General features: G+C 36.8%; 1 protein-coding gene across 2 annotated transcripts; it reads right to left on the reverse strand.

Annotated features, from left to right (window-relative positions):
* Nucleotides 1-115: 115 nt before the first annotated feature.
* gcfc2 (GC-rich sequence DNA-binding factor 2) lies at nucleotides 116-9,601 on the reverse strand. 2 transcript variants are annotated; one of them, XM_028438167.1, is made up of 18 exons: nucleotides 9,181-9,601; nucleotides 8,485-8,589; nucleotides 8,163-8,339; nucleotides 7,781-8,041; nucleotides 7,529-7,626; nucleotides 7,264-7,403; nucleotides 6,933-7,116; nucleotides 6,102-6,225; nucleotides 4,521-4,572; nucleotides 4,335-4,432; nucleotides 3,737-3,936; nucleotides 3,469-3,613; nucleotides 2,520-2,641; nucleotides 1,254-1,330; nucleotides 1,037-1,103; nucleotides 790-936; nucleotides 492-628; nucleotides 116-336 (listed from the first exon to the last, which is right to left on the reverse strand). In XM_028438167.1, the coding sequence occupies exons 1-18, from the start codon at nucleotides 9,494-9,496 to the stop codon at nucleotides 204-206; spliced, it is 2,583 nt and encodes an 860-aa protein (XP_028293968.1). In that variant the 5' UTR covers nucleotides 9,497-9,601; the 3' UTR covers nucleotides 116-203. The 2 variants fall into 2 exon arrangements, with proteins under 2 accessions (XP_028293968.1, XP_028293960.1); XM_028438159.1 differs by having other exon boundaries at nucleotides 117-336; nucleotides 7,529-7,629.
* Between the last annotated feature and the right edge of the window lie 2,098 nt (nucleotides 9,602-11,699).

Raw genomic sequence — 11,699 nt, forward strand, 5'->3', positions numbered from 1 at the left:
TTGACTATAATCTCTAATGTGTGGAATAATTGAGTCAAAAGTAGAATAAAAAAATTGAAGCCCCACACTGATATATTCAAAATGCAAACCTTTATTTGAAAATAAAGTTAACTTTTAAATGATTACTAACTGTGGAAAAATTGAGTCTTGTAAAAACAACACATTAAGTGTTCAATGTTTGTATTCAACTTTCATCAGTCACTTCATGTGGCGTCTTGATTCAGCAGCTGGTGCGAGTAGATGACGTCTTCATAGCGATACTTTTGCGCTAAAGTCATGATGGATTCATGACAACGGATCCTACCGAGAACCTTCAATGCTTCAGTCACAGCAGACCTGCAGTAAACAGGGTACATGGTGCTCAAAAGTTACTTTTACAGTGTGGGGAAAGGACATGTTTTTAAAAGAAATGTTTAAAATAACTACCAAGTCAAAACATTGTTTTCATTCTGTAATAAAACTGGTAAATGTAATAGATGTTGTGCGATTACCTGGTGTTTGGATCTTTAGGTTGCTGCTCTTTGCAGATGGTATGAACTTTGTGAACTATGTGGCTTCTGAAATTCTGCAGCTGAGGCAAACAGCTGCTCTCACCTTTAAACCAGGAGAGTGGCAGACTATCTGCAATCTGAGGAGAAACAGGGAAAAAATGGGATCTCTTATGGAGTGAAACAGATCCCAACACAATGCTTCATTCATCGCCAAAAGCCATCACAAATCACTAAAGCATCTCTTTATGACAAATAAAAAACAGTGAAAATGCAGATTCTAGTGGAAGTCCATAAGTACCTTTGTGCAGGGATCAACAGCTCCCCAGCTCAGTGTCTGACTGGATAAAGTGATCATCAGATAACGATTCAACAGCTTGTCCAACATCAGTTCCTTCAACACAGGCTCTGGCAGCAGAAACTCAAACAGTCCCATGTTTTCCAACAGCTTACAATTTCAAAATCAGAAAGAAAAAACATAAATGAGCAGCTTGTAAACAATTACTCTTCCAGAAAATGGTTGGGACTCATGTGTCTTTCAAAAATACCTTTACAGCGGTCCAGAACTGCTGATCTCTGAAACGCCTTTGAGGAGACAACCTGTCTTCGAGCAACCTGCATTAATAATACACCAGCAGCAGATTTATTACATTATCAACATTTAAAGACAGGAGCATGACTAAAATGAGCAACAAACAAACAAAACCATATATTAACAGTAAAAGGACAATGACATTAATGCTCAAAGACACACATAATACTGACTTTTTGGGATACAAGGGAATGAAGATATCATCATCGACACAACTTCTTAATCTCTGGATAACAGTCTCCATGAAAGCCTGTGTGACCACACGCACACACACAAATGTATATCAGGAAACAGCTTTTCTTGAAATGCTCAGCCCATTATCACTTCAACAGGCTATAATAATAATAACAATAACAATAATAATAAAGTACTAGCAAGTAAAGTAGCAGAGGTGAAAGTAACAGATTACAAGTACTCATGTTAGTAAGTAAGTAGTTTATTTATAAAGCGCTTTTTGCAGATAAAATCACAAAGTGCTGTACAGAGTTGTGGTAAAAGTACAAGTGCAACACAATAGAATAATAAAACAAGAGTGCATAAATATCATAAGAACAGCAACATTAAAGGACAAATAAAAATTAAAATCCAGTTAACTAAAAGCTTTTCTGTAAAGTGACGTCTTCAGCAGTTTTTTAAAAGTGTCCACACAGTTGAGCTCCCTGAGACTGGTGCAGGTTATTCCAGAGTCTGGGAGCTACAGCCTGGAATGCCAGGTCTCCTCTGGTCTTAAATTTAGTTTTAGTTTTACTATAATTAAGTAGCTTTTATGGGTACTTGTACTTTTCTAAATCAGTCATTTCACTTTTCCTTAAGTACTTCTTAAAAGAAGTAAAGTAATTCATTACATTTCTACACCCAACTGTTACTGAGTAAACTATAATTTTGTTTTTGTTTTAAAATGATCATCGAACACTACCAAAAATTAAATGACCACACAACAATCAAGTGTATCACCAAAAAGGCGACCAATCAGATTAAACGTAATGCACGGTGCCAAACTGGCATTGAATGCTTTAGCTTTCATAAAAGTGCAGTAGCTATACTTAGAGTGGAAATCTCTCTTTATTTTGAATTTAATTCATTGGTGTTATAAATTTTCAATTGTACATTTTTACAAACCTTTTATTTTATACAGATGCCATTGAGGAAAATAAATTAAGTTCCAATTGTGCAAGATTTGGTCTCTTCCTTTTTAAGTTTATACATGAGATGTTTACTGTATGCAAGGGAACCATGGCAACATTTTTTACCAAATATAAACATTGGAAGTGAAAGCAACTAGTAACTTTTACTTTGAGTGCTGTTTAATTGAGCTACTTTTTACTTGTACTTGAGTATTTTATGTATGACTTACTTTTACTTGAATAGGATATATCAGTAGTCTTTACACCTCTGGGTAGTAGTAGAATAATTTAAGTGTATATAATAAATAAACTCACCTTGACAGGTTTACTCTGCTCTCCTTCAAAGATGGAGTAGTCCTCCTTCAGTTTGTGACAAACATTGGACAGACAAACGGACTGTTGGTGTGATAGAGGATCCCACTGCAGCTCCACTATAGCTACAAAACCAGTACACACACAGGCATCAGTACTGACACATTTAAAAAAAAAACACACACACACATAATTGTGCACTGAATTACTTTGAGCTATGATATTTTGTCTTTGTACACTGTCTGGACATTTCATTATTAGTGAGGAAACATCCTTACTATCTCTTACACCATTTTTTATCCGATTTTGACAAATAAGCTATCAAAACATTCTGAAAGTTATTGAGATTTATGCTATCGCTTTTATAATTTGTAACTTTTAAACTTTTTGACTTAATACATTTTTCCTTTCCCATTCATTTCTACTGGAAACTTCAGCTTTTTCAACTTTCAAGCCCTTCATCCACAGCCATTCTTCAACTGACTTTGAGCATTCAACCTTTAACATGTTCAGCTACTACCTTTAACCATATTTCAACCTTTTCTCAACAATTTCAACCCATTCACCTTTTTCAACCTTATTGCCAATGTTTCATTAATGCTAGGTTAGTGCTTATGCTAGTTCAATGCCAATGTTATGCTAATGCTATTACTATGTTAGAGGTAATGCAAGGTTAATGTTAATGCTATACTAATGCTAATGCCATGGCTTGGCCAACGCTAACACTAGGATAATGCTAATGTTAGATAGTGTTAATGCTAGGTTAATGTTAATGCTAATGTTATGTTAATGCTCACTAATGCTAGATAAGGATAATGATAATGTAAGCTAATGCTAGCTAATACTAATGCAAATGCATGCTAATGCTAAGCTAATGCAGTGTTCAATGACGTGGGCCAGCACCTACATCCTCACTTGCATTCTCTTCAGGAAATGCAAATTTTCTAGTTACCTGTCATTTTTGGTACAACAGTTCGTTCTACGACGTTAGACAGCGTCTGTCTGTCTGTGTGCTCCAGCTCCTCATGGCCATGTCCGTGACAAAAAGTCTCAATGCCTGTGAACCACGGGAGGTTTTCAAAATCCTCACTGTCTTCCTGAAAGAGAGAGAGCGAAAGACAGACAGACAGACAGTTACATTTAATGAAACAGAGCTGCTCCGCTGTGTAATGTCAACCATGTCCTCATATATTTGCACTTCTGTGTTTCAGTGTGTTCACCTTAAGAGGATTCCACATCAGCAGCTGATGTCTGATGATGGGATGCAGAAGCTTTGGCAGAATCAGTGAGATGTACGCAGTGTGGTAGGAGTCCGAGTATAATGTTCTCCACTCCTCAAAGTGAGACAGGATCTTTTTAACGTCACAGAATTCCTCTTGGACGTCAGAAAACACTTCTCGAGACCTCAGCAGGATGTCAGCTAGAATAAAGAGCAGAGAGCAGTTATATTACAAGACTTATTGTACACTAAATAAAACATTACATTATAAATGTAAAGAACAGAAAAATACACAAAAACATAACAAAAATGCACAAAGGGCAGGAAAAACCCAAAAATGTACTCCAACAACACACTATAAAAATACATGGAGTTTTCTATTTTGGCGTTATCGAAAATTACAATATCGCCTATATAGATATATTTTTATTAAAAAAAAAAAAAAATCGAGATTTGTATCGTATATCGACAGTTTGAGAAAAAATATCAAGATACGAATTTTGCTCCATATCCTGCAGGTCTAACATGCAGTGGGCCAGTTAAAACAGATTACTGGTTTACAGATGTACATTTAGAAAATAGTATGAATTCCACAGTACATAGTTTCTTCTGAAGCTCATCTTCATCTTCTGCTGAAAGCTTTGTGTCCTCAGGGATACCACAGTCTTCATCAGTTATAAAACTAGTCTTTGCTTCACTGCAAGAAAGACACAGTGTCCATGTTTCTTTCCTTCTCTGTATCATACACATAAATTACAGTTCTACAGTAGTCATGGTTCACTCACCACTGTCGGTCCGCTCCATTGGATGAACTTCCTTCCTGCTTGTCTGAATTATCTGCAATTGTCCAGTTAATATTAGTATTTTACTTCAGGAATATTTACAAGAGAAGTGTCCAAGTCCCAGCTCCAACATACTGAACACAACAAGTCATTAACTGAAAGGCCTGATAACAAGACCCCTGAGGGAATAAGGTGTTCAAGTCATACAAAACAGTAAATGGATGGTAAATGGACTTGATTTATATAGCGCTTTATCACCACACTGAAGTAGTCTCAAAGCGCTTTACATATCAGCTCATTCACCCAATCACCCTCACATTCACACACCAGTGGGACAGGACTGCCATGCAAGGCGCTAGTCGACCACTGGGAGCAACTTCGGGTTCAGTGTCTTGCCCAAGGACACTTCGACACATAGTCAGGTACTGGGATTGAACCCCCAACCTCTCGATCAGAAGATGACCCTCTACCACGGTCGCCAGTACTTGAGAGAGAGTGGAAAATTAGCAAATAAAACCTGAAAAATATGGGGGTTTATGTTCATTTTTAGTTAAAAATTATAATCATAATAATGATGATGGGAATGAACTTGATTAGAACATGAACTGAAAATACAAGGGGTGAATGGGAAAGGGACCGGAAATGATCAAAACTGTAGGAATAATTATATTTAGGATCCACTAAATACTGTTTCATTCCACTTGGAAGAAGAAGAGGAGGAAGAGGAAGAAGAAACCTTAATTGATCCCCATAGGGGAAATTCAGACGATGCAGCAACACCATAAAATAGAAAAGTAAACAGTAAGAACAAAAATAAATAGAAGAGTCTTCAAAATGTGTGTGATCAATCACTCATTAATTCCATCAGTATGCGCCATCGCACGTGTGTGAAACTCATGGCCCGGGGGCCAAATTCGGCCCTTTAGAGCATCCAATTCGGCCCGCAGGAGAAAGTAAAAATGACAGAAAAAAACGTGAATCATTGTGTAAATAATACTTAACAAAATTTGCAGGTGCTCACAGTTTTCCTGGTGCTCATATCGCACGCATTCAGTCATTTTTAATGTTAAACTGTTGAAAAAAACCAAAACTTCTTACAAAATCCTTCAATTTTCCTCAAATAATAACACAATATTTCCCTTATTTAAATAGAAATTGGTCACAAAATCTAGGAAATTTAAAGTGAAGATCCTGTTGGTACTGATATCTGTGATTTATTGCTTGGATGTTGTCGGTTTCTTACATATTTTGTATTTTATGTATACGTAGAAGTGCAAAATGGACGAAATAATGTTGAAATGACTCATTTTACTGCATAAAATCTGTGGCCCATGAGATCAAACTGCTCCATATTCGGCCCCTGAATTAAAATGAGTTTGACATCACTGCTCTATAGTGTTTTTTCACAGTATTCTGAACAAAATGTAGTTGGACAAATGGGGTGCTTGGATTCAGAAATAAGAGAAAGGGGGTATTCAAGCCAAAAAGGTTTGAGAACCACTGATATAAAACATGACAGGCTGAGGCCTCAAGGACCAGTTAAACACCTCTGATTTACAGACACTTTGTACAGACATTACTCACAACTGAGCTGCTGCAGGCGCTCTGCCTGCTCCTGAACTTTAGCTCGTCTCTGATCCATCAACGCCTCCATCTGGTCACACAGCAGACTGTGCACTTCCAACTCCAAGGAGTTGATCTCAACGATCTGAAGTGAGGAAATGACTTTCAGTCACTAAATTGATTTCTCGCTTTCTTTTTTGTAAACAAATGATAAAAAAAATAAATAAAATGGCAGTAAATGTATCTCTCATGGTATACCAACACTGATACTTGTATACCAAAATAAACTAGGGCTGCACGATTTATGGCCAAAATGATCATCACAATTATTTTTATCAATATTGTTATCATGATGATTATAATCACAATTATTTATCATTATCATATTAGGGGAAAAAAATCTGTATTTTTGTTGCACTACTTTTAAAACACACAATATGTGAACAGTTTACAGTGCAAAATGAAGCTTTAAATAAAAATTATACTGAAAAATATTGGGCTATCACAAAATGCAGCTCATTGAAAACAATCACAGCTCTCATCAGTCCACAGAGTGACTCAAAGCTGCCACTATAGGGTCGCTTAACATGTGTTTTTTTTACCCTGGTGGTTGGCTGACTACTGGTTGACAAAGTGACTAATTAGATACAAAGCAGAGCCCACATTTTAAATGTAATTGTTGCCGACAATCCGGATAATTTAATCGTGGCAAACAAAATCGTGATCACGATTATATTCTCGATTAATTGTGCAGCCCTACAATCAACCAGGGGTCCCCAATACATTTTCTATTATGATTTGAAGAATTTTTTTCTTCTAAAGTAATCATTTAAGAAAAATAATCGCAATGACCTTTTCTCTCAAACACTCCACCAGGTTGTGGACATAGAGGGTCATGGATCTGTAAAACTGAAGCGCCTTCTGTGATGAACTTTCCTCCAGCAACTCCGCAGAACTCCTGGCGTTCTCTACATCACCCTCCATCCTCCTAAGCTCCGCCTGTCGGGCTCTGTAGACTTCTGTGAGAGAGTCCAACCTGAAAATAACACAAGTGAAGCACACACAGCCAATGCTTTAGATCAGTTATCAGGCCACAGTGCTTTCTCTGGCCATACTAACTCTAAAATGGACAGATAAATATAAAAAGCATAAGAAAGAAATCCCTCTGAATGAAAATACTCACTTCTTAGTGATTCTCCTCTTTACCATTGATATAGTGACTACAGGGAGAGTCTTTGATAAGGCAGCCATTTTTTTCTTATGCCTCTCCTTAGCCCGTCTCCCAATGCTGCTGCAGCTACTAGACTCACTGCCGGATGGACTCTGAGGACAAATAATAAGTAAAGTACGCTAAAATTTAGTATGACAAATTAAATAAAACAAGATGATAATCTCTACATGGTGATAAGGGAGAAAAAGCGACAGAAAGAACAAGTTAAGTGTGTGACCTGTTCGCCTGGTCGTCTTTTCACTCCTTTCCCAATTTGTGTCTCCTCCCAAAGTTCCTGCTCTTCCTCTTCAGTTTCTGAAAGGCTTCCATCACTTCCTCCTCAATTAAAAAAAAAAAAAAAAAAACACAAATCAAAAAATATCCCTTTCACACCAGCAGGATCCAACTAAGAATTACATGTTATATTCCTGAAGCTGGACCAGTGCTAGCACATATTTTACATTTCATTCAAACATTTTGCTCCACCTACCGAGCTTCTCTGCAATCCTTTCCCGGATGCTCTTCCATCGTGGAGCAAACTCGATTCGTTTCTGGTGATCATCTGGCTCATTATCATCATCATCCTCATCCTCATCTTTATCATCTGCTCCATCCCTGCTGCAGTGATCTGGGCTGCTGCCAGCTGAGCTCTGGCCATCTTTACTGATGGGAATGAAGTCTTTCTGCACTCGAGCAGCATGCCGCCGTCTCTTTGCTGCCTCAATCTCCTCACGTTTAGGGATTTTGATGGCTGACAAAACACACAGACAGATAATTAAATAAAAAAAGAAAACATACAAACACACGTTCAGAAACAGAAAGCAAAGTTTTAGTTTCGTTTTCTTTGAAAATAAAATTATACCAACACTTACCTGGCTTAGTAGCAGTGCGGCTAAAGTCTGATGGAGACCCAACACCTCCATCATGACTGTATTTATCTTCACAAGCGCTGTTCTCATCATCATCTTGGCTTAAAATCTCTGGTGAAGTCGGTTGACTATCATTTTCTATGGAAGGGCTTGATGATGGGTCACTTTCAACTACTGACACTGAAAGACAGGAAGAAAGGTGGAGAAATGTTGATCAGTATTAACTTTCCCTCCAGCAGCAAAACAGAGCATTTTGAGTGCAAGAAACCACAGCTTCTGATGTGTGGGCTCTTCTCGCAACGCTGTTGTGATACGTCCCAGGTACCTTTGTTGTGGGTGGTCGTGGTAAGTGAAGTCTCCTTCTTTTTCCTGACTTGGAAAAGCACGGCTTTATCAGACGATTTCTTTAACTGAAAGGTTGATTCTCCACCTGTTGAAACAGAAAAGAATCAGAAGACCAGATTAGAAGATGATCCCTTTTAAATATAATCAAAGGACTTAAATAACAGATCGGTATTTTCTTTTGGCCACATAAAATAAGACAAACAAATGATCAAAAATGATTTTAATATCCTAAATATTTAATATATATGAATCCCCCATGATGATTAATATTTGGTCCTTTAAATAGTTAAAATATTTGCATAATATAATCACTTCTATTTACATTTATTCAAATATATATTTTAAATGTGTTTTATTTTCTTGTTCTCCAGCACATTCAATGGGATTATTACTATCATTTTATGTAATTTTTTTTGTTTACTTTACATTGGTGATGTATTTTGTTATGAGAGCATTTAAAGATGGAAATACATTTATATTCAATACCTATATGAGTGTTCATGTGAGTTTACTTGTTCATGGTAGTGTAAAATCAATTAATGCAAATAGAATTGTGATCATCCCTACAATCGTAATTATTTATCTGACAAATCAATAATAGTGACATCCTTAATTAAACACCCCCTCAGATTATTCTGTAGTAAACGAGTGTAATAAAGCAGCTTTTTCCACGTACCTTCTTTATCGTCAGAGAAACTAAGAATAGCGTTTGTTTTAATTTTGGTCCCTTCTTTATCTGTAATGCTCTCCTCCGTCCGCTCCAAAGCCCCTCCGTCCTCTTCGTCACTGCTCCCCGGCCTCGGAGGCGTAGCTTCCCGCTTGGAGCTGCATGAGATCCCGCGGCTCAGAGAAGCTTTAGTCGGTTTATTCACCACCACAGAAACACTCTGGTTCTCCTCTGGTGCTCCTCCGCTCTTCCTTTCCTGCTCATCTTCATCACTGGAGCTGTTTTTCCTCTGTCGAAAGTTTCTCCGAGGCTTCTTGTTAAACATATCTCTTCACTAACATTTAAACAGCGAGTAAACGCTTTACGTTAAACCTACGAACGCGTATGTCGAAAATCTTCTTCTTCTTCTTCTTCTTCTTCTTCTGTGTATTTTTACCACCAATTGTCGAAAATCGTTTGAAAACGTCGTAAAGCACAGACGCTGGCTTTCCACTGTATTGTGGGTATTGTAGTACAATAAAACTACAAGCGTATAGTTAGATAGATTTCTTTTTTTTTTTTTTTTTTAAGTAATTTTTTTGAACAAAAGAAATCCAAACATTCGGTTAGAGTATACCAAAAAAAAAATTAAAAGCGAATTACCTGTACACTAAAACAAAAACCAACAAAACAAAACATGGTTTGATGATTTATTGATGTCTTTATTTAGAACATGTAAAATGATAAGAGAACAACAGTTTAAAAATATAAATAGACAAATTTCAGAGACTTTATCATTAAAGAAACTATTTATTTTTATTTTTTTTATAAACAATGAAGACTGTTTTCTACTTATTTTTTTTTTTTTTTTTTTTTTGGTTGTTTGCTTTGTTTTTTTCTTTTTTAAATCATGCACTTATTAAAAACAATAAACCATTCAGCGTTATAGCCAGGGCTGGGCAATATGAACCGAAACTCATATCTCGATGTTTTTTTTCTCAAAATGCCAATAATATGATATATAATATGATCTCAAAACTTTTAATTCAAATGAAGTCTGACCATAAAGACAATTTTGTTGCTGATGAAAAATACCTCATTTTCCTTATATTCGCTTCATATGCGTGTCTGAAGCAAACATAAAAGCGCTGCTAACCAGACTCCCATTCTTTTCACCATCAACTATGGAGGACCCCAGGAGAGTCGATGCTCTTTACCTTGTGTGAAAGCTGAAGTGCCGTTAAAACGTTTGACGCCGCCGTTCCTGGATTCACCAGGTTAACCAGCGATGCATCCAACTCGGTGAGTTTCACTGTTTGCTTCAGGAACTGGGGTAGGGGTGGAAATGGGTGAAAAGACCAGTATCCATGTAGATGGCCTGACATCATTGTCAACAAGAAAACACAAACACAAAACATTACTTGGAATTCAATTTTTTTCAACTCAGGCAAATGACGAATGTCACAAAAAATCGGGAGCGCGCATGCCACGACCAACGCTCTTGTCACGCGAATCAGACTGCATCACTCAACAGGAGAAGGTTTTCTTACCCCCTCTACCCCATTGACTTTGTATGTAATCTGGTCACGCAAACATTTCATGATGCCTGAGGTGTGAAGGCAGCCTTAGGATGCAGTAACCCATCTAAATGTGCTTTCCATGCTGTTCTGAGAAGAAGCACCAGCAGCGACTCCTGAAACAAGTATTTTGCTATAAATTAAGCTAATAAAAATATATATCTATAAAGGCGATGTTGTAATTTTCTGTTTTGCCAAAATAGAAATCTCGATATATGTTAAATCTCAATATATTGCCCAGCCCTACTGCTTTGTATAAAATGTTTTGTCATTATGGTTGAAGTGATAGTTGTCCTGTCCTGATAGATAGATAGATAAATAGAAAGACAGACAGACAGACAGACAGACAGACAGACAGACAGACAGATAGACAGATAGATAGATAGATAGATAGATAGATAGATAGATAGATAGATAGATAGATAGATAGATAGATAGATAGATAGATAGACAGATAGATAGATAGACACATATCTCTCTTCAATTCAATTCAAATCAAAACAGCTTTATTGGCATGAGAAAACAGGTTTACATTGCCAAAGCAAGTGTTGAGAACCATGTACACACGAAAAGATTAAATGTTATAAATTAGCTACATTTGTGCAAAACAATAAGATTAAAATAGAATTATAAAATAGGCTTTTAAAATACACATGTAGAACAAAATTTACAATTAAGTTATTAATGTTATGTTAAGGTTATGTACATAATTTTAGATATATCAATATACACACACATGCGTTCGGTTGTACAAGTACATATATATATATATATATATATATACGTACAGTACTGTACATGTACACAAACACCTACATGTGTATATATTCATGCACGTATGGGCCGATTATCTATATATACATAAATGTAGTGGAACTATAAGGTCTGTGGGGGCTGGAGGTCGTCTCTCTCTCTCTCTCTCTCCACTGACTGTAGAGGAGGTTAACAGCGCCCCCTAGGGTCTGTGGTGAG

The sequence above is a fragment of the Gouania willdenowi genome, chromosome 3, assembly GCF_900634775.1.
Source record: "Gouania willdenowi chromosome 3, fGouWil2.1, whole genome shotgun sequence".
Taxonomy (NCBI): Eukaryota; Metazoa; Chordata; class Actinopteri; order Blenniiformes; family Gobiesocidae; genus Gouania; species Gouania willdenowi.